Source organism: Saccopteryx bilineata, chromosome 10 (genome assembly GCF_036850765.1).
Source record: "Saccopteryx bilineata isolate mSacBil1 chromosome 10, mSacBil1_pri_phased_curated, whole genome shotgun sequence".
Taxonomy (NCBI): domain Eukaryota; kingdom Metazoa; phylum Chordata; class Mammalia; order Chiroptera; family Emballonuridae; genus Saccopteryx; species Saccopteryx bilineata.
The window spans coordinates 56657529-56684949 of record NC_089499.1 but is presented as its reverse complement, the minus strand read 5'-3'; the positions used below and the strand labels follow the sequence as shown (position 1 = coordinate 56684949).

Here is a 27421-nt window from a genome sequence, read left to right as displayed (position 1 = left end):
CCACCCCCACACTCACATCAAAGGGCTCACAGAAGGCATCTTGGCTGCCAAAGACAGGGTTGGGCACAGAGACCAGGGTTGGGCTGGTCCCTTCCTGCCATGGAGAGAAGTCATCATCAGCATCATCTTCTGCCTAAGAAGAGGTGAGTGGTGTGGTTTTCAGCAAGCTCCATGGACACCAACCCCATCCCAACCCAGTGCTACCTGGAAGACAGAGAAGCCAAAGCCTGTGGACTTGTGTCGAGCACGGACATAGACAGCTCCAGCCACCAGGCCCAGCAGCGTTACAGCGGCTACTGTAGCCCCCACACCTGCTGCCACGGGTGGGGCTTCAGGTGCTACCACTGCCCGCTGCAAACAAGGAGAATGTTGAGGACCTGGCCAGGCTGTCTCCTTTCCTCTTGCAGCTCTGCCCCCCCCCATCAACTCACAGGCTGTGAGGGTGCCAGGAGGGGGCTGGCCAGAGCATGGATGATACCGTTGAAGGCCATGATGTCCCACACTATGACATGGCTAACCACAACTGCCCTTGGGGCCTGCAGGGAGACCAGAGTCAGGCTCAGTGGGTGAGAGGACTAGGGTCAGTGGGGAGGGACAGTGGCTAGACTTACCACAGGGGCCAAAGAACTGTTGTCAGGGCCTCTGTCACTGATGACGAGGCTGAGGCCTGAGTGGGAGGGAAGCAAGGTACCCTGGCTGACATTGGTGCTAAGGAAGGTAGTATTGGAGGCATGCAGCTCCAGGTCTGGGCCACTCAGTGTCTGTGGGCAAAGCAAAGGCCACTCACCCTGTTGGCCTGGGTCAGCCAGAGAGAGCAGGCCATATACCCCCTGCTAGTTACCATGTTGCCCACAAAGCCTTCATTGACAGGGACAAAGAGTGTCTTGTAGGTACGTTCATCATCCAGGAAATCCAGGAAGTCGAGACCTCGAGGAGTGGCATTAGCATAGTCCAGCAGCATCTAGGAGGGTGGGGAGAAAGGGCTGCAAGCAGGATCCCTCCCCAGGGAGCCCAGCTACCCCAAACCCCCTGGGCCCCTGCATACCCCATAGAAGGTAGAGAAGTTGGCAGTGGTGGCCAGTACATCAAGCAGCTTCCCATTGCATATGCCAGTCCCGTCACCCACAAAGCCATCGCGGCATCGGCAGACCACGTCTGTGGGGAACAGGGTTCAGCAGATTGGGGGCTGGTGGGTCGGTGGGAGGGGGTGGGGCTGAGTAGTGAGGCATGGTGAGGGTGGCTGCACCTTGCATACGGTAGCAGTAAGCATCCCAGCGCTCTGACAGGTTCTCCCGGGTGCCCAGGCTGACTACCCCCACCTGACCAGCACCACAGTCCGCCTCAGGGAAAACGACAGGGTGGGCAGCCGAACCGTTGGCCAGCCAGCCCACAAGGCACAGGTGGAAGCCCAGCTGTAGGGACAGGAGGGAATTTTTGAGACCCAAGGCCCAACTCAAGGGGCTCCCACAGGCTTCACTCCATGCCCCTGAGCCCCACGCACCTGCTGTGCAGCAGAGAGCTGAGGAAGAGAAGCAAGGACAGCTCCCTGGCCCCTACATGCTGCCTCAGCCTCTGAGAAGTTCAGACCATTAGGGCCACTGGTGGCCTGGAGGTGGAAGACACCAGCCCGTTTCTCTGTAGAAGGAAGGATGCATGGTCAGCTGAGACACTGAGGTAGGACATGGGCACTGGAAGCAGGCAGGAAAGCGTACCCTGGAAGTGCAGGTCAGTACACACAGCATCCACATGACATGGTGGGGGCTGGCCCAGGCAGCGGTCCACAGGTGGCTCGGGCTCCTCCAGACACTGCAGTCCATCACCCACATAGCCGGCATGGCATGCACAGCGCCGTGTGTTCTGGGGCAGGAGAGCAGGTGGGCATCCTTCAGAGACTTGGGGATCCACTCTGGGACCTCCCCACCCAGCTGCTGCCTCCCCTCCTGCTCACTGGGCCAGTACTCAGGCAATCAGCATGCTCGCTGCAGCCCCCTCGGTGGCCATCTTCACAGGGGTTGCGGGCTCGGCAGCTCCAGCCATCACCCTCATAGTCTGGCAGGCAGGCACAGGTGACCACTGTGCCTACCTGGCTGCAGTTGGCATGCTCGCTGCAGCCACCATGCCCGTCCTGGCACAGGTCTGCCACTGGAAGCAAGAAGAGAGTGATCGGACCAGGTGGCAGGAGGGGAATGGAGCCTCCACCTCATGTCCCCATCCACCTGCTCACCTGTGCACGTGCGGCCATCCCCTTCGTAGCTCAGGCTGCATTCGCAGCTATTGCCTGCACGACATACTGCCTGGGGTGCACAGGGTGGGACACACACAGGCTGCAGATCTGTCCCCCAGGGCCACCCCATAAAACAAGGTTAGTAGCTGTCTTCCTGGATGCCCCCAGATCCCCTCCCACTCGGTGTCTGTACCTGGGTCTGCAGTTGCAATATGCACTGGTGTGTGCAGGGTGGGCACAAGCACAAGTCACTCACCCATCTGCACCTCACAGCGTGGCCCAGTCCAGCCCTCATCACAGAAACAGGAGCCAGAGCCCCCAAGGCCCTCATCACAGTGGCCATGAGAGGTGCAGCGACAGGCTGCAGGAAGGGGCAAGCAGGAGGATGGAGTTGGCACATGGGCCAAGGGAGACAGGGCAGGGCAGGGCAGGGTAGGGTAGTGCAGCCCACCTTGGCAATGGGGCCCAAAGGCCCCTGGGGCGCAGAGTTCACATGCTGTCCCAGAAAACCCCGAACGACACCTACACTTCCCACTGCCGCTCATGCCATCCATACACACGCCATGGTCACTACAGGGATGGCTGGTGCCCCCAGGGCAAGCTAGGGTATGAGGAGGGAGAAGTCAAGTGGGGCCAGAGGCTCTCAGCAGGACCTCCCACACACTAGTATCCCCAGCCCAACCACACCATCCACCCACCCAGTGGCAGCCTAGGCTCTTCCAGAAGCAGCAACCCACCCAAGTCCACATGCTGCCAAGAATCCTCCAAGCGCCCAAGCTCTGGACAACACCCAGACACCCCCCCCCAGCACACCTCACCAGGTCCTGAACTATCTACAAACCCATCCTACCTCTCAAAGCATTCTCTTCTAGTAAAATCTACTTGCCCTCACCCCAAAACTTTCCCAAACCCTAACCACCCCAACAACTCTCAGAAACAGTGGCCAGAGCTGTGCAGTTGGTGGCCAGAAGTGCTCATCAGCAGTATCTGCAACTCCAGGATGCTCACCTCGACACTCACTGCCATAGTGACCAGGGCAGCAGCTGGGCTTCCAGGTGGTGATGACACAGTTGCGGTGGCAGCCACTGCCCAGAACTTGGGGCTGGCCCCAAAGGCTGTGCAGTGCCAAGGAGCGCAATGGAGGGGATGCCCAGTACTTTGTGAAGTAGCGCCAGCAGGCCTGCGGGCTGCCCTGAGCCAAGAGAAGTCAGGCTGCAAACAGCCTGAGCGTGGTCGTCCCTGGACCCTGCCCAAACCCTCACTTAGCTCCCAGCTTCTTACCTGCTCCTGCGAGCCCTCAGGACAGGGTGGTTCCTCTCCACAGATGCTGCAAATCTTCTGGAAGGAATGGAGGCCAATACAGCAAGGTCACAGGTGGATGGACAGTACAGGTGGGCTTGCATCCCTTGCCCCTCCACCTCTGGCCTTCCTCACCAGCCGCAGTGGCCGAGTCTCAAAGCGGTCACAGCGGGCACCAAGGCCAGGTGGTTCCAGCAGCTGGTCAATGCCATAGGCCAGGCCACCTTCAAATGGCAGGTGCCGCTGCACAATTCGGGCGTCGTCCTCACCCACCATGAGTTCACCCTGCAGGCAGAGGACATGGTACATGGGGTCACAGTTGCACTACAACCCCCCCCCAATTCCAGGGCCCCTACCTCTCTCCCTCATTCAACCTTCTCCCCAGACTCACCGGCCGGGCACGGCTGCAGGAGAAAGAGATGGGTGTCCCATGCATGGTGCGAAGTGGGCCCAGGTTGGGCAAGTCAGATGCCAAGGCCTGAGCAGATGAAGCCATGGTTGGAGCTGGGCAAGCAAGCTGGGTGGCAGTCAGTGGGGGACCAAGGCCTGGGGGTGTACCCACCTCTATGTTACGGATCACATGACCCCGAAGAATGGCTACCAATTTATCCCGGTGGTCCTCATGGTACAGCCAGGCCTGGCGATCAGGTGACAGGGCTCGCAGGGCAGAGTCTGTGGGCCACAGCATTGTGAAGGGCCTATGGGACACATCTCGAAGCAGAGGCAGTAGACCAGCCACCTGGCATGGAGGAGCAAAGGTGTGGCAGTCACAACCTAGTCAAACTGGTGGGCAGAGGTAGGGGGTTTGACCACAGAAACCAGGAAGGGGCTCCAGGGACCCACCCAGGTGGCCTTCCCACCAGCCACATGCCTCTGTAGTTCATATATATCCATCTAGGGAGATACATATGTACATGCAGAGAGAAACTTGCGCACACCTTGACTGTTGTCAGGTACGTGGGCACACATAGCAAGCACATCTTTGTGCTCACACTGGTAAGCCCATGCACACAAACATGGTCTATGCACACAGATGTGCTCATTCACACAGGGGACAGGTTCACACACAGATGGGTGTGCACAGAAAGATGAGCTTACATATAGTCAAACACACACACGAGCACATATGCACACACTGAAAGTCTCACACACAGGAGCAGTACCGTCACAAGGCTGCTGAAAATCTTGTAACCGAAGCTCTCTGCAGCAGCGGTGACATTTCTCTAGGGAAAGGCGCTGGTGAGCAGAGTTCAGGCAGGGAGGGAGGATCTCAAACCCCCAGCTACCCTACCTGCCTTCTAATTCATACCCGCGAGATCGGGGCAGCGTCAGGCTCCCAGTGTAGCACGTCGGGTGGCAGCAGGACATGGTCGATGAAGTGCAGGATACCGTTCACTGCCTGGTGGTCACTGCTCACCACTCGGGCGAAGTCATTGAGGTATATGCTACCCTGGGGGCGGGGCCGAAACAGAATGAAGCCGATTGGTGGCTCATGAAGTGTGGGTGGAACTAGAGGCAGGGGCAGAGCTTTGGTTGGGTAAGTCTGGGGCAAAAGGTGAGCGAGGTCAAGACAGAGAACAGGTTTCACCTCCCTCCCAGGGAAACAGCAGGGAGCGCAAGTGGGAGCGGGATGCGGAGCACCCGCACACACGGTCAGGAAATCTTGACACCCAGAACAGGCCCATGTTAGTGGGCAGGGTGCAGGGCAGGACTAAACTCCGAATCCCTGAAGCCCGCTCCCGCCCAGGGGAAATTAGAAAATCTTAAACGCGTGGGGACAGGGCACAGGTTCGCAGGGGTCAGAGCTTGAAAATGGCCGAGTCCTGGGTCTATGGACTGCTCGTGTTGGAAGCAGGGCCTGTACTCACCTCCCTTTCGCTGAAACGAAGGGGGTGTCCCGAGAGTGTTGTGACATAGCCTTCTTCCATCAGATCCTGGCTCCGTAGCTGCCGGCAGCCAACCACGTGGTAGCGGAACACGAGCTGGCGATGGGCTCCTATCCGGGCCAGTTCATCCTGAAGTGGAAGTCGTAAAGCTGGAGCCCTGACTGCTGCTTCTGCCCATGCAGTGCCCATCCCTCCCCATCCTTGCTCCTGGGGGCTGTTACCTGCGACAGGTTGGTCATTAGATCTGTGTGCGGCACAAAGATTGTGAAAGGCCCGTTGCCCTTCAGCTCGTTGTATTTCTGGGGGGAGAGAGGGGCAGCTGGAGTGGAAGAGAGGCAACCTGGAACCAACTCAGGGTTTCCACGGATCTTCCAGGCAAGACTTGGATTATGAGAGACTAGACCAGCCCACCCCCTGACCAAATGAGAATATCAAGGCCCAGAGATGGTTATGACCCACAGGTCAGAGGGGCCCAGGCTGGACGGAGAAAGTGAAGGCCAGCTGGTCTCTCACCAGGAGGTGGAGGCTGAAGAATGAGGCATTCTTGTCCCGAAGGAGCTCCTGCAAGGGAGGCAAGGATTAGCTCAGATTTTGCGTGGACCCCATTCAGGGCCTGGTGCCTGTCCCAGCACCTGTGGCCCAAGGTCTGGCAAAGGCAGAGATGAGGAAAGGAAAGCCAGGGGGGTCTGAGCTAGAGTGAAGATTAGTTTCATGGATCATAGCTGGGTCAGGCCCAGGTGGAGCCAGGGGTCAAGTTCAGGGTCATGGTCAGGGCCAGGATCAGGATAAAATCCACGTTCTTAACCAATATCATGAGTCAGAATGGGGGGGCATAGCCAAGGTTGAGTCGGGGGTCCAACTTGAGCATCATTACCAGGCTGACTCGGGCACGACAGGTGAAACCATCGCCCACAGTGTGAGCTGCGTCACAGGTGCATGTCCTCTGGCCATCCCCTGTACTTCTGCACACAGCATAGGGGCTGCAGCCTCCGTTACTCTGAAGCAGGGACAGAAGAGAGAGGCATCAGTGGCTCCCAGGACTCCCGCCCCAACTAGCCCTGGAAAGGGGGCCATAAAGATCCCTTCCCAACCCCCCAAAGCCTTGTTTCCTACTGATCAACCAGACCTGACCTTGTGGGGAGTGTGGCTCACCCTTCGGAGGCCCTTAGGGGTAGGGCTTGGGGCCTAACCTGGGAGCAGGGGTCCAGGAGCACACAGGTCCGGATGCCATCCCCACTGTAACCCTCACGGCAGCTGCAAGAGACCTGTCCCAAACCCTGATCATAGGGGCTGCTGGGACCCAAAAATCGGACAGCACCCTGGATAGGAGCTCCCCTCCCAGGCCTGGTCACCCCACTACCCCTGTGGGAGTGGCACAGCCCCATGTCCAACCCAATTGTGCTGACCTGCTGGGGACCTGTGGGAATACATTCAGCATGCATGTGGCAGCCCCCATGGTGGATGAGACAACTATTAGCTTCTGAGGGAAGAGACACTGGGATGAGAGGGGGGCCCTAGGCAGCCCCTACATTCATCTGTCCATTCAGGTGCTCATCCCCTGCTCTCAGCACCCTCAGCCCCACACCCCTGTGTGCCCCTCAGCCCTTCCTAGTCTGCATCAGACCACTGAAACCAATCCCTTAGTCCCACATACACCCAGGTTGGGGATCCCTGCCTCACCCTGGCACAACTCCCCATCGCCCGTGTAGCCATCCTGGCAGGTGCATGTTCGCTGCCCAGGTGCCACCTTGGTGCAGTTGGCATGGGGGGAGCAGCCACCATGGTCATGGGCACATAGGTCCACCTCTAGGTAGATGATCGCAGAGAGTTGTGAGAAATATGTAAGGGGATAGAGTGGGCACAGGAGAGAAGGGCATAGGAGAAAGGAAACGGTCAGAGAAGGGCTGAGACCTGAGATGGGACAGGGAAATTGGACCTAAAGGGAGTGGAGAGGGCTTTGTGGGGAAAGCCATCCCAAAATGTCTTGGGGAGCTTGGGGCATCAGTGTGGCTGGACCTGAACAGTAGGTGCCATTGCCCGAGTACCCCGCGGCACAGACACAGGCAGGAGCTGCCGCAGAGTCCTGTACACAGCTGGGAGGGATGACAACAGTCAGTGGATGCCCACCTAGCCCCTGCCTTAACCCCAGTGCCCCACCCACGTACCCACCTGCTCCAGGCTGAGCTCACTCACTTGGCATTAGAGTCACACTTCTTTGGACAGTGAGAGCCAGTGATTTCTGGGGAGTAAGAGGATGGGATAGTTTTGGTCATTCAGACCCAGAAACTGCTTCCCTGGGAGTCACTGCCTCCCCTTTGGGACCACTCACTCTGGTCACAGCGATGGCCCTGCCAGCCCACATTACAGACACAGCTTCCATCCCCTCGCAGCCCCTCCTGGCACAGCCCGTGGGCACAGTCACACACTGGGAGTGGACAAAGAAGGACAGGAGTTACTTATTGCCTCTGTCCTGCCCCTGCTGTGGTGTCTCCATGACTGCTGTCTGCTGCCAGGATGCCCACCATACCTGCCCCTTCCCCAGTCCTCACCTCCAGTGCAGTTGGACCCATAGCGGCCCAGCTCACACATCTCACAGGCTGTTCCGTGGAAGCCCTCGTGGCAGCGGCACTCCCCGCTGCCCAGGAGCCTGTCCTGGCACTGTCCGTGGCCCGAGCACACCCCACCCAGACCCCCGGGGCACGGCTCACACAGTGTGCCAAAGAAACCGGGGCAGCAGTCAGGCACCTGCAAGGAGGCAGGGGTGCAAGGAGAGGCCAGCACAGGCCAGGACACATATCAGAGAGAAGCAAAATGTCGGGAGCAGGGAGGGCATCTTGGGGACAGAAAGCCGTAGGAAAAAGCACCTTGGAGCCAGGGAAAAGGAAACTGCCTTCTCCATGTCAGGAGTGAAACTCCAGGAGGGAAGGGCTATGCCAGATCCCACAATGAGAGGCAGGACTAGCCCCAGCTGCTGCCCCTGGGGCTTGGTTGATGGTGTCAATGCTGGGCCTTTCTCCCCCTCCCACCTCCAGCCTTGGGGGCATGGCCACAGGGACAAACACCAGCCCCTCTGAGCTCTGACCTCTCTCCCTTCACCTTTTTCTGGGCCCTTGCTACACTGGCCTCACTCTAGTTCCAGTCCTGCCTCTCCATTGAAATCTAGTCTGGGATCCCCTGAGCCCCCACTCCCACAGCCTTCATTCCAATCAAAGATGTGGGTGTGGAGGGTCAGGGCAAACCTGAATCTTCTTGGCACATGTGTAAGAACAGCCTCTGGAGAAGGAGTAGCCAGCCCGGTAGACGCAACTCTTCTTGGGGGTGTCCTGGGAATGGGGACAGGCAAGAGGGCTAGGCCAGTGGCTCTGGGAGGGCACGGCAGTGACCAGGGAGACAGACAGAGGTACTAGAGGTATCAGTGGGTAAGACATGGGCAGGATAGTAGAAGCAGCAGAATCAATGGAGAGAGACCTGATGAGGAGAGGGCGGGCAAGACCAGGCCTGGACACGGGTCACGGGCCTCTAGGTGCCAGTCTGAGTGAGGCCTGCACTGGGTAGATTGGGGCCAGGTGTCCTAGCCTTCACCAGGGAAGTTGAGAAGCCCACACCATTCCAGTTCCCCACCCCTTGGCCAGCAGAGCTGGGCCCAGTGAGAGCAGAAGCAGGGATGGAATTGTGCAAAGCCCAGCCTCACCTCCAGCTGGAAGCCCTGAGTGCAGCGAAATTTCCGGGTGCAATTTATACATTTCTCCTGGGATGCGGGGACAGAGTGTCAGGTGGTCCTGGGGAGGAGGCTCCCAAACCCACCTTACTCCAGGGCAGGCTGACAGCTCTCCTCTCCTTGACCAATGGCCCTCCCGCCAGGCCGCAGCTCCCTGCTCTGAACTGCCCGCTGCCCTCCTTTGGCCCCAGCATCTCACCCGCAGGGCCTCAGCGTGGCTATGTAGGCAGCGGCTTGAACCCACCGTCAGGACTCCCGACAGGCCAAACAGTGAGCCGCCAGGGGCTTCCAGCACCGGGCCTTCCAGTGGCACATGGTTCACCTCAGGCTGGGAAGTGGGGTGGGAGGCTGAACCCAGCCCACCCTACCCTCACCTCAGGGCTACACCACAGCGCTGAGGCTATCTCCACAACTGCGGGTCTCCCAAGATGGGCAGTCCCTGGAGCAGAATGTGGAGGCTCCAGGTAGAGGAACTTCAGAGAAGGGGCCTTCAAGAGCAGGGTGCCTGGGGTCGGGTCTCCTTGTCCCCACAAACCTGGCCAGTGTGGTTGTAGAAGACAAGCCAGTGAGCAGGGCCCAGAAGGGAGTTTCGGTGTCCCCCTCTCTGCAGGGCTTCCGAGGAGAGCGCCTCCCCCAGGATCACGTGGTGTCGCACCGTGTCTGCATCCTGAGGGCAAAGAGACTCCAGGACTGCCCAGTGTCCTGGACAGTGGCACTCCACCCACTCTTTCCCTTTGCACTGCCCGCCCCTCCATCCCAGTGACCTCACCAGGCGGCTGCTGTTGCCCTGGGCCTCCAGGGAGTGATTTGTGGGCACGAAGATGGTGTAGGCGGTCGCAGCCTCAATCTGGGACACCAGACTGTGATGCTAGAGATGGGATTGGGGTTGGGGTTGGGAATGGGCATGATTGCCCTCAGTCCTGACCCTGGGAAGCTAGCCAGCCCCGGGGGAAGGGCACCCCACCCATGAACTCCCCCTCCTCTTGCTCTTACCTGCAGCAGATCACGGAAGAGGTGGAAGGCAGGCACTGAGTCCAGCTGCTGCAGCAACCCCTGCCCACCTGGGGAGTCCTTTCGTGGAGGCAGCAGGACCTGTCCCGGAGCATGGGGCTGTCAGTATGCCACTGACTCTCGGCCTGCCTAGGAGGTTTCCTGAGCACACTCCCCTCCAGCCGTACCTGGCTGAGGACATGTAGGACACCGTTGGTGGCAAGGAGGTCAACCACGTCCAAGCTGGCATTCTGTACCCAGACCCTCTGAAAGGCATCAGGAAGAGCTCAGCCACAAGTGGCCATAGGTAGACACTTAAGAGTGGGTACAGCACCAACAGAGCGGCTGATGGGCACACAGGCACCAACAGGTGGCCCCTAGTCTGGCCCAGACACTTTCAGACTCAAGAATAACCAGATGGGTACACAGACCCTCAGCAAGGCCCATGCATGAGAGCGATGGTGTGTACATGCAGACAAAGATGGACAGACAACAACACCGGGCAGGGCAGTCACTGTTGGGCCAAAGACACTGTCCAGCCCAGCAGCAGAGTGTCTTTGGCACACCCTTTGAGCCTGGCCCTAGGCTGGGTGAGGAGACCCCGCCCAATCTCACCCCCTTGGAGCCCTGGTCTGGGAAGCCTGTAGTCACTCAAGTTCTCTCACATGTCCTGCACAGTACCCTCTTCTGCTCACAGTTCGCCACATACCCCACTGATGTTGTGAATCTCCCAGCGTATAGTGGGGCTCAGGGTTGCCACCTCCTGCCCGCTCAGCCGGGCCAGTTCCTCCTCAGAGAGGGCACCCTGGAGAAAATGGACCCTGAGGGGAGGGCCATGGAACCAGGTTAGTGTCACCTACTGAGACCTCTGGGACTGGGGTGGACACATGCCAAGCTGAGAGTCTTTGGGGACTGGTTGGGTCCCAGACAGAAGCCCTTTCCCAGGGCCCAACCCTGGCTGCTCACCTGACCAGTTGTGGCAACATCCTTGGCTGCAGCCAGAAGGCCCGGTCCTCAGGGCTCAGCCGGAGGAGGGCAGACTCAGAGGGCACCAGGGCTGTGACTCGGCTGTCGGCAGGAAGCGTGATGCCTGCTCTCTGTGCACATGGTGTACAGAGGGACGGGAAGATGAAAGCAGCCATTCTGAGATCATCTGCTCTCAGCCTCCAGGCCTTTCCCCACCTCCAGCTCATGGAGATGTTATGTGGCCCTGTGTTTAGAGAGGTCTCCTGGATTTGAATCCCAAACCCAGCATTCTGCCCTGTCCTACCTTGATCCATTGGTAGATGATAGAGAAGTGGGCATTTGCCTCCAACTCCTAAGGGATGGGAAAGTGCTGAGGTCACGGGCTTGGAGACAAATCTGAACCTCTCTCCCCTCCCCAGGGCCCTCAGCACTGCCCCTCCCACCTGAAGTGCATGAGAAGACCCTCCCTAAGCACAGGGAACCACTCACCCTGAAGATGTCTCCGTAGCAACTGAAGCCATCACCCCCATAGCCAGGGGGGCATGTGCAGACCCGCTGACCTCCACCCACTGCTTGACAGGTGGCCTGGGGTGGGGGTGGGGCAGAGACATGGCCCTCCATTTAGCACCCAGGTGGCAAACTAGACCGTGCCTATCCTCCATCTCTGTTCACCCTTGTCACCCATCCTACTGCTGTCTGCCTTTCCAAACACCTGTCCCCACCATCTGTTTCTCCATCCATCCAGTCTGCATTCATGTTGCTCCTTGGGTGTGCCTGGCCCTGCTCTCCAGGGTCACTTTGCATTTGGCATGCACTACCCACCCCTTCGTTAGAGATGGGTCATGGAAGCCCAGGTCTGTGGGAGTACCCAGGAAGACCTGCCCCCTCGGGAGAGGCCTGAGCTGAGAATGAAGGAGCTCGCCAGGCCAAAGGGTTGGCTCTGGGAAGCCTTCTGGAATACTCTGGTGGAGAGGTATGGTGGTATTAGAGCTGAGCAAGGTCAGGGGGACAGCACAGAGCTCAGAGAGACCTGCAGAGGAGGATGGAATGGTGGTGGCTGGGACAGAGAGAAAGAGAGGAGTTTGGGCAGGGGCTGGGGCCTTAAAGAGCGAAAGTTCTCTCCTGTGGGGAAGGGAGGTGATACAGTTTGGATTTAAGGTTTTAGAAAGATAGCAGTCCTGACCAGAGAGCTGCAGCTGAGACCCACTCCGAACTCTCGCCAGGCTCTGAGCTGTCTTACCAAGTCATGGCAGCCACCGTTGCCTGCCCGGCAGGGGTCGATGGGACTGCATGCATAGCCATCCCCAGCAAATCCCAGCTTGCAGGTGCACCGGCTCTGGAGAGTTTGGGAGTGGAGGGCCCCATCTCACTAGTTGCACCCAACCCTATCCTTCTCCACTCCTCAGCTCTTGATGGGTACTGTCCCCGGGGAGGCCTGCTCAGACCTCAGAGGAGCTCCTCCCAGCCCCAACCTTGGAGACCTGCATTCTAGTTAGGGAGACTGAGGCCCTGAGGGGAGACTGGCTCTTGGGATGAGTCCAATAGAGGGATGGCATCAACAGGGAAGCTGCCACAGAGAGTCTATGCCCCTCCACTCAGTTCCTGCCAAGACTGTTGGGGTCAGTGGTATGCGGTGAGTGGGCAAGACAGCCCCAGGGACAGCAGCTTGATGCCACCTCCAACCCTGCTGCCCCTGCTCAGCATCTCCAGTCCTTCCCACTAAATGACAGTGTCCTTGGGCTTGTCCCACTGCTGATGGGTGACTGAGTGGCAGACTCCCCAGAACTCAGGTGCTCTTGTTTGAAAGTTGGGAGCATCCAAACCTGCTTATTTCAGTCCTTAGTTCTGAACTTCAAAACTCCTTGCAGAGACTGGAGCTCCAGCCTTCATGCCCACCTGAGCTCACACTGCTGAGAAACCATGGGCTAGTGGCTCAGGTCATCATGGGGTGGGAAGGCAGGGAGACCCATGGGTGCCTGCACAGAGCAGGACCACGAAGAGGCTGACCCTGGAGAAGCCTGGCCGGGCTTCCCAATTTGTGTGTTAGGTATTCTTAAATACCAGCCAATCCTTGTGTTTACCAGGTCTGAGATGCTTCACGTGAAAGGCTCCGGTTCTGAGACCCTGTGACCAGTCTGAGACTGCAAAGTTCTAGAGCTAGAGTCTCACGAGTCTAAAGGTTTGGGACGCCACTCTCCTTGTGCAGGGGTCTGTTCCTGCTTTACTCAGCATCAAATTCCTAAGTCTAGAACAGGGGCTGTCATGGGCAGGTGCATAGTAATACATGGGGCACCAGCGGGTGAGGGAATGAACCGATTTTCAGCAGATGATGCCTCACTGCCCAGTTAGAGTAGAGAACTGATTGATTTGGTGTAAGAGTCCTTATCTTTGGAAGACAGGGGTCACAGTCTTCTGATTTGGAAAAGGTGCTGCCTATACTAACCCTGGAATGTACTTTCCATTAAAACTGTCGGAGGCCCTGGCCGGTTGGCTCAGTAGTAGAGTGTCGGCGTGCAGGAGTCCTGGTTTTGATTTCCGGCCAGGGCACACAGGAGAGGCGCCCATCTGCTTCTCCACCCCTCCCCCTCTCCTTCCTCTCTGTCTCTCTCTTCCCCTCCTGCAGCCGAGGCTCCATTGGAGCAAAGATGGCCCGGGCGCTGAGGATGGCTCTGTGGCCTCTGCCTCAGGCGCTAGAGTGGCTCTGGATGCAACAGAGCGACGCCCCAGAGGGGCAGAGCATCACCCCCTGGTGGGCATGCCGGGTGGATCCCAGTTGGGCGCATGTGGGAGTCTGTCTGACTGCTTCCCTGTTTCTAGCTTCGGAAAAATGCAAAAACAAACAAACAAACAAAAAAAACCCTCTTGGGGCCTTCGCATGGCTTCCAGCAAATGCCTGATGCTTCCAGATTGCATGACTCAACATTTCAGAACTGAATTCTCATTCGTTTCTGAGGGTTAAGACCCTGAGGAGAAGCATTGAGTTCTTGGGGTAGAAAGGGTGGGGTGGGGGAAAGTACCCCAGAGTGAGGGTCGGGTCCCCCACCCCACTCTGCTGTCCCCAGGCCTGCTGCACCTCACCTGCCCAGGTCCCACATAGCTGCAGAGGGCATCAGCGTGGCAGCCACCACGCACATCCAGCTCACATTCGTCAATGGCTACACAGACATGGCCATCCCCGCTCCAGCCTTTGTGGCACGTGCAGTTATGGGTGCCCGGGGCCCCGGGGACACACTCGGCCTGTGAGAGCCATGGATAAATGGGTCAGGGCTGCAGGGCGGTGGGCAGAGGGCAGAGGAGTCCCATCTCCCACCCCCTGAATCAGGACTTCATGGAAGAGATGATGAGACTGACGTTTTCTGAGCAGCCACCTCGGTCTGGGTGGGAACAAGGGTTGCTGGGTGTGCAGGAGAAGCCATCGCCCTCAAAGCCATCAAGACAGAGACACCTGGGGATGGGTGAATGAGGGGCCCCCAGTGAACCTCTGAACAAGGCTAGAGGCTGAACAGTGAGGTCATGGATAGGCAGAGAGGAAGCTCAAGCCCTCACCTGGCAATGCCCCCCTGGCTAACACAGCGGGCATGCAGGTGGCAGTTCTGGGCCTGCTCCGTGGGCCCACAGTTCCCGGTGGACTCGTTGCAGAAGCGGCCACTGAAGCCTGGGGCACATGTGCCACTCTGACACACACCCCCACTGCCTGGACGATTGTCACAGAGACCATGGACACAGCCACAGTCTGTAGGGAGGAGATGTGAGCAGGGAAACTGAGGCAGGGCAGGCCTGGCTGGGAGTCAGGATGCAGTTGGGGAGTGCTGGCAATGGGCCAGCCACAAGGATTTGACTTCAGAGTCACAAAATCAGAGGTCATCCCAGATCAACAGGTGGGAGAGGAAACGAGAGGGGGCATTCATGGCTTTCAGTCACCCCATGCGATCTGCCCTGCCCCCAAATCCACCATTAGGAAGTTCCCCTGTCTGTCTGACCTAAATCCTGAATGCTTTTGATTAAACCACGGTTCCCTTCCTGGCATGGGTGAAGAAGACATCTATTTCCGTTCCCAGATCCTCCTCCATTCCTGGGGTTTCACCCTTCCTCCTGGGGTTCTGTTCCCTTTCTTGGGAGTCCTCAGCCCCTTTTCCAAGCAGAACCTTTCCCCCCTGACAGGCAGCCTGGTCCAGGACCACCCACCTTCCTGGCACTGTTCTCCATGCTTGTTTGGGTTGGAGCAGATGTGGCAGGCAATGCCCTTGTAGTCTGGGAAGCAGAGGCAGGCGCCATTGCCCAGGATCCCATCACTGCACTGGTGGGGGGCAGGCGGTAGGGTCAGTCATGGGGAGGGGGCTCTCCACATCTCCTCCTCAACACCCCTTTCTAACACAGGCTGACTCATCTCCTGCTCCCCCTGGAAGACCTCGCCCTGGATTTTCCAAATCACTGATGCTGCCAAAGAACTAGCCCCCTGAAGGGCACCCACCCCTGGAGGCTTCACATTTCATGGCTGACTTCTGCTCAACCTAGAAACACATAACTCCTATGTTCTTCCCTAGCCAGATGTTAAAGTACCCCCAATGTTACAAAGTGGCAAAGACAGACCACAAAAGAAAACTACTTACAAATAGCCTTTATGAAAGTAGATATAAAAAGCTTTCTAATTAATTATTTCTAATTAAAAGAGTAAAAATAATATGACCCAACTCCCACTGCTAGATGTAAGGAAACTGAGGCCAGAGAGAGGCAGGCGTGGCTCAGACACAAGGCTAGTTAGTCACTGGCTCCCTCAGAAGTCCATCTTCTCCACGCCCCCCCACCACGACAGGAGGGGACTCACGTTGCCTTTGCCATAGCAGGGGTTGGAAAAGCCCCCAGGGCACTGTGCACAGTCAGGCCCAAAAAAGCCTTTGCAGCAGCCAGGTTTCTGTAAGAGACAGAGCGTGTCTGAGGCCCACCCAGCGCCATGCCACCCACACTGCCCCGGCTGCTTCTGTTCCCTGGTCCCATCTTTAGTGCAAGGAGGTGGGTGAGGCCCCTCTGGGACACCTTTTCCAGCATTGGGACGTAGCACAGCTCTCTGAATAAGGCAGCCTGGGGCCCCAGAGGAAAAGTAAGTGCCCCAGATCACCAGAGAGAGAGCCGCTTGCCCAGGCTTACCAGGAGGGTCTGGTTGCAGTAGTGGGCACAGCCCTTCTTCAGGACGTTGAGCCCAGTGGGGTCATGGGTGTAGATACACTCTTTAGGGAAGACATCCTGGGGTGGGCCGTGCAAAGCTGGTCAGCAGGAACGGGTTCTGGGCTGGACCCCTTTGCCAGGCAGCTCTGGTCATAGGACCTCAGCTCCCTGGGTCCAGCACTCCCATCCTTGGCGGGGCTGAGGGGTGTTGAACCTCCAGGTCCAGCCTCGCCTCCCAGCCCCTGTCCCACCCTGATCCTGGGGAGTCCGGGGTCAACCCTGAGGGTTGAGCCAAGAATGCTCACCAGTTTCACGCTGTCAGGGGGGCACATGCTGGTGGTGTTCAGGGCCTGGCAGTCCACACAGGAGCCCTGGGCAGGGCATGAGGAAGGGGGAGAGCAGTTAGTCTCAGCTCATTTATTCAGCAAACCCTAAGAAAGTGGCATGGAGCCAAGAGCTGAGGTCAGAGAGTCAACCACAGGAGGGCCAGGGGGTGGCATGTGGGCAGAGAGAAGAGCAAGACCAAGGGCCTGGAGGTGGGAGGGAGCTCAGTGTGAGAGCAAGAGAGCCCAGGCCTGGGCAGGGAGGCTGTGGACAGTGGGTGGGAGACGCAGCAGTGAACTCAATGGGATGATCAGCAGACAGGGTATATGGGTGAGTCCAGGTGGGTCCCTGGGGCCTCTGCCTGTGCCCAGAGCCATCATCAGCCCACTTTCGAAAGATGACCTCTACACAAGCAGCTAGGGTCTCAGGAAGGCCCAGTTGTGTGGTGTGCACTCACCACCACGATCCGGTGCTGCTCCTGGCTGCAGTGCTTGGGCAGGATAGGCAGGATGGTTGGGGGCAGCAGGATGCCCTCCAGCATGTGAATCACACCATTGGCAGCGAGCACATCCACTCTCCGCAGAGGGACGCCCTCTGGTCCCAGCAGGATGCGCCCCTGTAGCAGAGCTCTGAGTATAATGCACGCAGCCCTGCCTCTGCCGCCCCCAGCTCTGCAGCTCAGTGATGGGACAGCCAGCCTGCCTTGCTGTCCTCCTTCCCTCTCCTCAGCAGTGCTTCTGGCCCTGGCAACATAGTTCTAGCCTCTGTGTTCTGACCCACATGATTTTTGCCACATGGAGCACCCCCACCCAGGTGCCTCCCTCCTCCCTGGAGTCCTCCCAGCCTGCCAGACTCCAGGAGAAGCATTTAATCTGCGCCTGCCTTCCATATGACCCCACCAGGGCCTCTTCGCCACAGAGCTTGGAGCATGAAGGTTGGTCTGAAAGAGGCCGAATGACTAGCCACTCATCACCAGCCCCTCCATTGGTCCATTCATTGCAGATGCTCCTGGATCTCACCTCCTCAGAGATATTCACAGCCAGGACCTGGTTTGCCATGGTGAGGACCCGACCCTTGGAGATGAGTTTCCCAATGGTCAGCTAGGGCAGAAGAGAGGGTGGTCTTAGGTGGGAAATAGCCACATAGCTTGGGGCTACCTCCAGTCCTGTCCAGGTGGTTCGCAGCTACCACCTTGACCCCCAGGCTGTCTGCTGTGCTGTAATACTCCAGTGGGGTGAGGAGAGAAGGAGCCCCTGGGAAGGCCGGAACCCACAGACAAACCCCTCAACAGCCCAGCATCAGGTGCAAGCTGGCTACCCTATGTGAGGAAGATCTCTCACCTGGCCATGGCCATAGATGTGGTGCCTCACCAGCTCCTGCAGCTTAGAGAGACCCTTGCAGGGGAGAGAGGGTTTGGCTGCTGGAGGCTCAGTAGGGAGGCCACCCTAGTGCCCCCATGTCCCCAGCCCCTTTCTTCCACCTAGCTTACTGCTGTGAAGAGGTAGATCAGGCGGCCATCACGCAAGTTGTCCACAGCCTCGTTGCTTGGGGCAAAGACTGTGAAGGGCCCAGGTCCATCCAGGATGGAGGGCAGTCCGCAGTTCTGTGGTCGTAGGAAGAAGGCTCAGGGAGGCCAGTCTGAGCCCTTCCTGTGCCCTGTGCCCTTGGCCTGCAGGGAACTCCCACCAGGAAGAAGTAGTAGACATCAACAATGGGCTCATACTACTGCAGAACCTCAAGATGGTGATGAGTGAGTTCTAGGATGGGGTCCTGGACAAAGGTCCATGCTACTCCTGAACCCCAGATTACTGTGGGGCAGGTTCTGGTTAATTAGGGGTTCTGGCTAGGATCTTTCCCCAAAACTCACCTCTAGGATGGTTTCAAACCGGCTAAAGACCTCGGTAGAGGCAAGAATCTGGCTGATGGTTCTCTGTAGGAAGGGACAAGCATTAGGGCCACAGAAAAGTCATTGATGAGGCTGCTTCAGCTCCCAAGGGAAAATAAAGCTCTTCTCTAACCCTGCCCAGGCAACTCCTGCCACCTTTCTGAATTCTGTGGGGACAGAGGTCACCCAGTGGCACAGGGTGGGGGGAGATGAGGACACTGGCTTACTTTGGGGTCCTTAGGGAATTCTGGTGGGGACTGCCACCGCAAGGCAGTGACCATGTGGAAGACACCATTAGCTGCTGGGTAGTTGGCCTTTTGGATGGTGAATGTTTGCTGGGGCAGGTCTTTGTATTTGTAGGTGTATTTCTGCTGAGAAATGAGACCTCTGGCTCAGATTCCACATAGCCCCCTCTCCCGAGGATCTGTCCCACCTCCATACCTTCGCTGGACCTATGTCCCCCACTGTGACTCCTTTGGTCCCCAGGCTGAGGTTTCCTCTTCTTACCATGAAACGGTTGAAAGTGACAGTGATCTCCTGCCCAGCCAGTGTCCACCACTTGCGTGTTTGCTGCTGGGTCCCTAAGTCCTCCAGAATGTGCTGCCCTGCGATGATGTGCTGTCTGCAGAGGTGCTGGGCAAGGGACGCCTGCGGGCACAGGGATCAGAGTGCCTAGGGGCCCAGGGCAGGTGGTCCTCTTCATGCCACCCTGCCTGAGCAATGGAGGAGACAAGATGCCTCCCAGGCCTCAGTTCTCAGAGTGTCGATGGGGACTCTCTCAGGTCCTGAAGCCTGGGGCAGGGCTCAGGAAGGGAGCAAGGGCACAGCCAGCTCCTAAGTGGGGCAGGTGGGGGCTCACATTCATGGCCCAGGGGGTCCTGGAAGAGAGGGATGGCACCAGCACAGTGAACGGGCCTGACGTGCTGAGGATCTCCCGGCAGCCTTGGTCTGGGGGACAGGAGAGGTTGCATCAGGATGGGTCTGGGGAGACCCTCAGGTATTAGTCCTAGGTTCTGGAGTTGTGCTAGAGGGCATTGTGTCTAGGTCTAGGGTAGGTGCAGGCATCCGGGTCTGGGGGCCTAGCTCCTACCTCCAAGATTTACCCCACCACAGCCCACTCTGCTTCCATAGCACTTGGGCAGAGAAAGTGTCTATGCAGAGTCCGCCCCTCCCTCCCTGGCAGCAGTGTTGGGCTCAAGGGGCGGGGTCACACACCCAGCATGGTGAGGGCGCCTCTCAGCCCCATGAGCCTTAGCAGGCTGGCCTTCTGCACCTCGTGGAGCAGGTGTCCATAGCAGGCACGCCCATCCCCCACCTGGCCCTCCTTGCATACACAGCTGGGGGTGGGGAGAAATCATTAGGGGAGGGGTAGGGCCATTCCCCCCTTCCTGATCGATCTATCCCCACCTGTTTCCACACAGCCTTGAGCTGGGGTACACATATGTGCACACCTACCCAACCCACCCTCTCTTCTCTTCCCCTGGTGCCCACCCTGAGGCCCCTGTGCTTACCTGATCTTCCCATCGGGGGTCACCTGGCAGGTGGCTGACCGGTCACAGGAGGAGGGGTAACAGTAGGCAACGCAGCCCGAAGAGGCATTGCCGCTGAGGCTGAACAGGCCTGGCTTACATGTGCAGGAGGCCTGGGCAGGGCCAGGAGGGGGAGATCATGTCCATGGGGACTGCTGGCATCTGCGATACCCACAGAGCTTTGCTCAACTCCCACAACCACTCTCTGAGAAGACAGTGTCATTCTCGTCCCATTTTACAAATGGGGGAGCTGAGGCTCCCAGAAGGCCCTTGATTAACTTGGAGTCCTTCAGCCAGTGTGGGTGAGTGGACTGACGAGGAGGCCTGCCCCAGGCCCCAGGGCTCACCTTGCCTGGTCCCTGGTACAGACATAAGGTCGAGTTGCTGGGGCAGCCACCGTTGTTGGTGTTGCATGGATCCTGGGGCAGACACACATTCCCGTCACCATGGTAGTTCTTGGGGCAGCGACATTGTGCCTGCCCAGTGGGGCTCACTGAGCAGTGGGCCAATGGGGAACAGGGTGATGGCCGGCAGGGGTCAGGGGCTGCCAGGGCAGAGAGAGAAAGCCCAGGTGAGCTGGAATCCCAAGAGCCTGTCTCCTCCACAGCTTCCATCAGGATGACCCAAAAATGAGTGAGCAGGTTGATCCAGGCTGGGGACAGGCCCCCTTCCCCTCCCACCGGAACAATTCTTCCTCCCTATAAATGGCCAGATTGCATTTGCTGGTTAAAAGGACATCCACCCAGTGCCTGCTCAGCCTGAGCTGAGGTTCCCTGCCTTGAGGTCACGGCCTTACCTTGGCATTTGCCATCCTGCTGGGTGTGGTGAGGCAGGCATCTACAGGTGGGGTCCTCTGCAGAGCACTGGGAGTGACGGGGACAGTTTAGGGCCTGGCACTCGGGCAGCTCTGTGTGGAGAGGGGAGAGTATTGCAGTGGCTGAAGCTTCAGTTTGGAAAGAAACACAGGACTATAGATACTCTGCCCGATTTGCTCCTTGACTTTGGCCTGGGCCTTGCCCTCTCTGGGCCTCTAGGCAGTGGAGGTCTCAGATGACACCCCCTGCCCCCAAGCTTCTCCTACTTAGAAAGGAAGCAGGCTGTAGGCAGAGGTCCTGTGGAGGCTCAGGCCCCATCTGCCACCCAGTCAGCCTCTCCTTTCTGGCCCCTGAGGACCGGCTGCTCAGGCTGCACTGGCAGCACTGCTCACCTTGGTCACAGTGAGGGCCGGTGTACCCAGCAAAACACAGGCAGCTCCCGTCCCCGAGCGGCCCACGTCGGCACGTGCCATGCACACATCTGCACACTGGAAAGGACAGACAGGGCAGGTGGGACACTAGCATCACCCAGGGACACACAGGGACATCGAGTCCCTGCCCTCTGCATTTCCAGAACTCATCTCCAACAGGCACAACTTCAAGAGTGCACCCTGGGTAGCCCAGTTGATTAGAGTGTCGGCCCGATATGCCAAGGTGTGGGTTTGATCTCCAATCAGGGCACATACAAGACTCAACCAATGAATGCATGAATAAATGGAACAACAAATTGATCTCTCTCTCTCTCTCTCTCTCTCTCTCTCTCCTCCTCCTCCCTTCCTCTTGCTCTCTAAAATCAATAAATATTAAAAATAAAAGGAGTGCAGACCTGTGATGTGATGCAGGACTGCAGGGGTGGTGAAAGCCAGGGAGGCACCTGGCCCAGCCTGGGGTTCAGGGCTCCAGAAGGCCTCCAAGAACATGGGTAAGGGCTGGAGGTGTGTTAAACCTAAGGTCATGTCTCTAGAGGGTGAGTGAAAGGCTGAGGGGCTGGGAGGGAAGCTAGTGGGGGCTGAATGCAGGGACTGGTTCTCCACAGGCCCCTAGGTGGACACTGGCCCTGTCCTCCTGCCCTGCCAGTGCTCACCTGAGTGACAGTCAGGCCCGAACCGGTTGGGGTCTTGGCACTCCTGGCAGGCTGAGCCACTGAAGTTTTCCTGGTGGAGGAATACACACAATCAGTGTGGCCCCGCCATGGCCCCCCACCCTAGCCCGCCCGACTCTTACCTGGCACACACAGGTCCCGTTCCTGTCTATGCCATCCAGACAAGTCCCGTGGCCATTGCATGGGGTCTCTGCACCCCCAGGGCACTCTGTGGACCCCCCAGAACTTAGCTGTCATCTAAGAACGCTCAATTCATTCCTGACCCTAGCAGCTCTGGGCAGCCCCAGATGCAGCCTTTCCCCAGGGCAGCCAGAGCCTGTGACAAGCTGTGCTGGCTCCCATTAAGTGCTCAATAAATGAACAAGGTGACAGGGAACGCAGGTAGATGCTGCAGATGGGGAACCGGGGCTGGGCTGTGACTCCCTCCCCCCGTACCGTAGCACTGGGACCCCCAGTAGCCAGGGCAGCAGGCCTTCTGCACCACGTCCTTCCAGCACTCCAGGCTACAGCCACTCATGGACAGCAGAGAGCCCCCTAGCTGCACCTCGTAGCTGGGGACAAAGGGTGGTCAAGCCGATGGGCAGGACGATGGGCAGGGCTCCCACCCTGCAGCCCCCACCCCAGCCTCCTGACACTGGGGTCCAGAGTTCTTGCTCTACGTCCCCTCTATGTGCCAGGCCCGGAGTCAAGCACAGGACTTGGCACATAGTAGGTGTCCAATTAACACCACTTGCCCTCACCCTCTTCTTCCTCTTTCATCTGCACTGGAGGAGCCAACAGATGGGTGTACAAGTGAGACCCTGCCCTGCCTGCCAGGCTCCTCCTGGTCCCGACACCCCACAGGATGTTCCTGGAAGTGGGCAAGAATGGGGGTGGGGGTTCACACCGGCAGTCCTGTGATATCTTCTCTGGGAATGCACGAAGCCAGCCCAAGGGACACACCCGCTTCTTGATGGCAGGGCAAATGGTGCAGGGCACTTGAGTGACAAACTTGGTCTTCACATCGCAGTGTCTGGATCGCACCTGGGCCACAGAAGGGGTTTAGAGTGAGCGAGGTGGGCCCTGTCCCTGTCCTGGTTCTGGCCTGATCACGGCAGGCCCTGCATCCCTCTGTAGGCCATGGTTTCCCACCTGCTTAGTGGGGATGCGGTGAGGACAGGGCAGCCTCCGGAGATGGGGGAAGTCTGCTTGTCACAGGTTGTGACTGCCATGGCATCTCCCTATATCCACAGCTACACACCTCCACCCAGGAGCCTGCAGGCACGCCCAGAAGTGTCAGAGTGTACTTTCTGTTACGAAGAGAATCTAGACATTTTACCGCACCTCAGCCCACTCAGGCATGAAACCTGAATCCCCAGTGGGTAGCCCTTACTCAGAGCTACACAGTGACAGCATGCAAATCAGGGACTAGGACCCAAACTCTCCACCTAGTGCTCATTCTCACTTTTCACTTTAAAATAAACAGTAAATAACATGGCTGACACAAGGAGGGGAGCACAGCCGTCCCTACTCTGCTCTGAGCATATCTGCTCCTTGTTACAAAATGACCCTCTCTGCAAGTTCAAGGGACCCAGGAGCCTGGCCCAGACCTGAGGGGCTAGTCCACATGGCCAGGCATGTATAAGGATCTGCGTGCATTTGGACCAAGCAGTCATGTTCCCAGAGCCCTGACACCAGGCATGCCTCATGGCCCCACTGGCTGGGACCCAGGGGTCCACTGCCCATCATTGGACAGGCAATGCCGGCAGTGACGGACCTGAGAGGACCTAGGCTGGAGGCGCAGGCAACCTCTTGGAGGAGGTGACCGTTGAGTCGGGGTCTGAAGGACACAGGAGACTTGGCCAGGGCAATGCTCCTGGCAGAGGGGATAGGAGAGGCAAAAGGCAGGAAGGGGCAAGGTGCAAACAACCATGCATCAGGAAGCAGAGAGTAGCTGAGGAGAGGCTGGAGAGGAGCTGGTGGCCAGGCCACCCAGATGAGGTGGAGTCAGGGCAGCCCCATGGCTGTTTGTGTGTTAAATGAGCCCTCTAGCTGCTGAATGGAGAACAAAGGTGCGGGTAAGGGATGAGGTTGTCACCTGAGGGTACCAAGAAAGCCCTGCAGTCCCATTCACTGGCCTGCCATCGCTCCTGCAGGTCCAGCATCACTGGGGCTTCCTCTGCAGCAACAAACCCCCAATAACCTACAACACTGTATCTTGGAGAGACAGAGGCAAAACTCTTGGTTGTGAGAAATGGCCATGGGAAGACATTTGATGCAGAAGAGGTTTTTAGGTGGCTTGGGGCATGACCTGGAGAGCTAAGATGTTTTCATCTAAAAAATGCTGACCACATTGGTCCAAACGGAGTAAGCTCAAGACATCTCTTTCCTAGAACACATTATAGATGTGTGGCCTCTCCAAAGCAAGAGAAGAGGCGAAAGAAGATACGGCCTTTCGGCAGCTGTGATTTGGCCTTTTCCGCTCATGCTTCTGTGGTCTGCAGAGGGAAGTTGCTGCGAGCAACCTCAGGCCAAGCTGTGGGCTGAGAGTGTGGTTTCATTCTCCATCCCAGGCTTGTCTTTGCTGAGCCAGGGAGCAGCTAGGAAGTTGGGTAACTCCAGGATTGAGCAGCTGCTGGCTCAGGGCAAAGGCTCAGCAGGTGGCAGGCTTCTGTGAGGATCACCTGGCCAGCTGGCTGGGTATAAGGGACCAGCTCTTCGTGGAATGTTAGTCAGCCCTGGAGAGGGCCTCGGGGGCAATGAGAGCACACTGTCCTTACTGTTTTGATAAGGTGGTGGATGAATTCTGGGCACAGGAGGAGGCTGAAGCCCTGTATCCTGTGTTGGACACTCATTCACAGGACATCCCATTTGTAAATGTGTGTGAAATGGTGATGGATGGATAAGCCGGCAGCCAAATCTGGGACCACCCTCTAGGTAGGCACTCAGGCTCCCTCCGAAGTGGCATGGAAAGAGCCTCAGCAGCCCCAGCCCCCAGTCTCCCTGTTTGTCTCTGGGCGGAGTGAGGCTGAATCAAGTCCAAGTGCTGAATCAGATTCCCTTTTTCCTGCAGGCATCTTAGCATCTGTCTGAGCCAGGCGGGTGCTGCCCGCCTCCCTGCCCTAATCCAGAACTGTTTTGCAATGTCTGCTTCCCACAGAGATGCTGTTGGGGAAGTTGAGGAAACATGAAGTTGTTTTGTTTTGTTTTTAGAGAGAGAAAGACAGGTACAGACAGACAGGAAAGGAGAGAGATGAGAAGCATCAACTCATAGTTGTGGCACCTTAGTTGTTCATTGATTGATTTCTCATATGTGCCTTCACCTGGGGGGCTGCAGCTGAGCCATTGATCCCTTGCTCAAGCCAGCGACCTTTGGGCTCAAGCCAGTGACCATGGGGTCATGTCTATAATCCCATGCTCAAGCTGGCGACCTTGTGCTCAAGCCAGATGAGCCTAAGCTCAAGCTGCCGACCTCGGGGTTTTGAACCTGGATCTTTAGCATACCAGGCCAACACTCTATCCACTGCACCACCGCCTGGTCAGGCAGAGGAGACATGAGGTATTAAGTCTGTTGTAAGAAGGTAGAAATTCCTCCAAGCTGTGGTCCAGGGCCCAGAACCCAAACGCTCTCAGAGGAAGAGATCCCCCACCCAACCTGCCTCCCCTACCCTAGATCAATGCCTCTCTGCCTTCAAACCCCAGCTGGAGACCACAGGCTCTATCATCACCAGCATACTCCTAGCACAGAGAAAGTACCTGGTAAAAGATTGTCAAATGGACAGGTGCTAAGACCAACCTCCTCCAGGAAACCTTCCATGCATCTATGAGCCCTGCTCCTGCTCCCTGCTGTATAACCCAGAGATTATCTCTTTCCCTCAGAGCCTCAGTTTCCTAATATTTCCAGTGGGTCTCACACAACACGGGATGCTGGGAGGGCTGAGTGACCAATGGTGTGTGAGACCAGCAATGATGTGTCCCTGTTAATAAGAACCCCTGGGCCCTTCTTCCTTTGCCTAGGCTAGATGACACCCAGGCCTGGGATGCAGGCTTAGAGGTGGTCAGAACCATGAGTCTCTGACAAAGAAAAAATCCTGCCTGAAACCCCTCGCTGACCACTGTTCCCAGAACATAAGTAGGGAGAAAAGCCTTTGAGATTCCCTTGCATTGTACACATGAAGAAACTGAGCCAGGAAGGGAGCAGGAACCCACCTGCAGGAACAGCTTGTAACCCTTGGCTCTTTCACCATCACTGTCACCTTTTCAGCCTCAGAACTGTCCCGTCCACAACCCTGACCTGGCCCTGAACTTGCCAAGGTCCCTCTCCTTGTCTATTCTCCTAGGGACGAAAGGAATACAAGAGAAAAAGCCCAAAGGTGGTGGCCAGAGGCCTGCGTTCCTGTCCTGGCATGGGGTCCTGGGCAAATTTTTTCTCTCTCTGGACCTGCCTGCCTGTTAGTGAGCTGCTGCAAGAATCAGATGAACTTGGCCTCACAGGGGAGGGCCTCTTACCTGCAGGCAGACCCTAGCCAGGTGACTCTATCTCCATATTTAGGGTGGATGGCTCTTCCGGAAACTCCAGGTGGGACAATGTCCCTACTATAAGGCGTGGGTGAGCCCTCAGAGGGGCAGCCTGGAGGGCTGGGCACACATAACCTGATGGTCCCACACCAGGACCCTTCTGCTGTCCCACATGACTGGATGGGGTATCGGAGGTGGCGGTCTGAAGCACAGCCCCAGAGCTGGATTGACCTGTTTTTCACTATGCTTGAACCTTGGCTTCCTCAGTGGAGAACAAGATTCACTGTCCAGAGGCTGTGAGGGTTTGAGGGGTAACGCTGGGTGTGCCAGGGCTGAGTGCTTGATAAAGGCAGTTCTTAGGCATGAGGGTGTTATTGCTGGCTGCCACTTATCCAGAGACACTGAGGTCAATAGACCATTCTGCCTCTGGGCACTCTTGGGGTTAGGCACAGGCAAGATACACAACAAACCACGCCACATGAGTCCTTCAGCTTGTCAGCCCTGCGAGGGTTGGTGGTGATCAGGGCCACACAGAAATCAGTCATTAATCTGGGCTGGGAGGGCAGGGGGATGGGCCTGGCTCTGGGCTGGGGAGCCTTGGGCACGGCTGGCTAGCTGGGCACCGTTAGAGGAGGGCAGGCTGCCACCCCTGCCACCCCCGGAAACCACACACAGACCTCAGGCTAGGGAGACGGACTTAACAGCCTGGCCCTTGGTTCTGCTCAGGCAACATCAGACATGTACTAGCTCTCCTGTGCGGCCCCAGACCCGATCTGTGTTCACTCCCTCCCCTGCTCCCACCACTGGCCAGCAGGGCCTGGGCATCTGGATAATCCCCTGCAACTGGCTCCACTCACCTTCTGCCCCCCGACGATGCTGGAGCCTGCTAGGCAGAAGGCCAGGAGGCAGAGCAGGAGGAGGCCCCGGGACCCTGCCATTGCTGGCGGCGGCGGCGGCGGGTGGGCACACCGTCCAGCACTGAGTTGGGGCAGCCTGCGTGGGGAATGAGCTCTTGGGAGGCAG

General features: G+C 57.7%; 1 protein-coding gene across 2 annotated transcripts in view; it reads right to left on the bottom strand.

Moving 5' to 3' along the window:
* The window catches only part of STAB1 (stabilin 1), a 27675-nt gene extending 254 nt beyond the window's left edge, over nt 1-27421 (bottom strand). The window contains exons 1-68 of one of the 2 annotated variants that reach the window (XM_066245936.1): nt 27256-27421; nt 22788-22924; nt 22337-22452; nt 22024-22109; nt 21884-21953; nt 21192-21287; nt 20781-20891; nt 20332-20528; nt 19967-20097; nt 19671-19792; nt 19315-19403; nt 18963-19103; nt 18683-18826; nt 18438-18500; nt 18060-18173; nt 17911-17964; nt 17590-17670; nt 17028-17186; nt 16552-16617; nt 16229-16324; nt 15909-15995; nt 15269-15380; nt 14630-14816; nt 14435-14528; nt 14162-14320; nt 12324-12419; nt 11573-11668; nt 11388-11435; nt 11084-11214; nt 10827-10938; nt 10306-10383; nt 10121-10219; nt 9897-9995; nt 9663-9794; nt 9327-9455; nt 9101-9157; nt 8649-8732; nt 7959-8154; nt 7739-7834; nt 7603-7648; nt 7426-7502; nt 7090-7215; nt 6816-6889; nt 6600-6674; nt 6284-6406; nt 5923-5970; nt 5631-5708; nt 5392-5538; nt 4833-4973; nt 4687-4746; nt 4086-4262; nt 3915-4001; nt 3659-3808; nt 3506-3562; nt 3233-3416; nt 2676-2825; nt 2481-2585; nt 2225-2332; nt 1949-2142; nt 1713-1857; nt 1502-1635; nt 1247-1412; nt 1046-1155; nt 842-961; nt 612-761; nt 432-536; nt 205-351; nt 17-133 (exon numbers count right to left, since the gene is read on the bottom strand). In XM_066245936.1, the coding sequence (XP_066102033.1) occupies nt 17-133; nt 205-351; nt 432-536; nt 612-761; nt 842-961; nt 1046-1155; nt 1247-1412; nt 1502-1635; nt 1713-1857; nt 1949-2142; nt 2225-2332; nt 2481-2585; nt 2676-2825; nt 3233-3416; nt 3506-3562; nt 3659-3808; nt 3915-4001; nt 4086-4262; nt 4687-4746; nt 4833-4973; nt 5392-5538; nt 5631-5708; nt 5923-5970; nt 6284-6406; nt 6600-6674; nt 6816-6889; nt 7090-7215; nt 7426-7502; nt 7603-7648; nt 7739-7834; nt 7959-8154; nt 8649-8732; nt 9101-9157; nt 9327-9455; nt 9663-9794; nt 9897-9995; nt 10121-10219; nt 10306-10383; nt 10827-10938; nt 11084-11214; nt 11388-11435; nt 11573-11668; nt 12324-12419; nt 14162-14320; nt 14435-14528; nt 14630-14816; nt 15269-15380; nt 15909-15995; nt 16229-16324; nt 16552-16617; nt 17028-17186; nt 17590-17670; nt 17911-17964; nt 18060-18173; nt 18438-18500; nt 18683-18826; nt 18963-19103; nt 19315-19403; nt 19671-19792; nt 19967-20097; nt 20332-20528; nt 20781-20891; nt 21192-21287; nt 21884-21953; nt 22024-22109; nt 22337-22452; nt 22788-22924; nt 27256-27336 (7647 nt within the window). In that variant the 5' untranslated portion in view covers nt 27337-27421. The remainder of the gene's footprint in view (nt 1-16; nt 134-204; nt 352-431; nt 537-611; nt 762-841; nt 962-1045; nt 1156-1246; nt 1413-1501; nt 1636-1712; nt 1858-1948; nt 2143-2224; nt 2333-2480; nt 2586-2675; nt 2826-3232; nt 3417-3505; nt 3563-3658; nt 3809-3914; nt 4002-4085; nt 4263-4686; nt 4747-4832; nt 4974-5391; nt 5539-5630; nt 5709-5922; nt 5971-6283; nt 6407-6599; nt 6675-6815; nt 6890-7089; nt 7216-7425; nt 7503-7602; nt 7649-7738; nt 7835-7958; nt 8155-8648; nt 8733-9100; nt 9158-9326; nt 9456-9662; nt 9795-9896; nt 9996-10120; nt 10220-10305; nt 10384-10826; nt 10939-11083; nt 11215-11387; nt 11436-11572; nt 11669-12323; nt 12420-14161; nt 14321-14434; nt 14529-14629; nt 14817-15268; nt 15381-15908; nt 15996-16228; nt 16325-16551; nt 16618-17027; nt 17187-17589; nt 17671-17910; nt 17965-18059; nt 18174-18437; nt 18501-18682; nt 18827-18962; nt 19104-19314; nt 19404-19670; nt 19793-19966; nt 20098-20331; nt 20529-20780; nt 20892-21191; nt 21288-21883; nt 21954-22023; nt 22110-22336; nt 22453-22787; nt 22925-27255) is intronic. The other variant, XM_066245937.1, reaches the window with a different exon arrangement.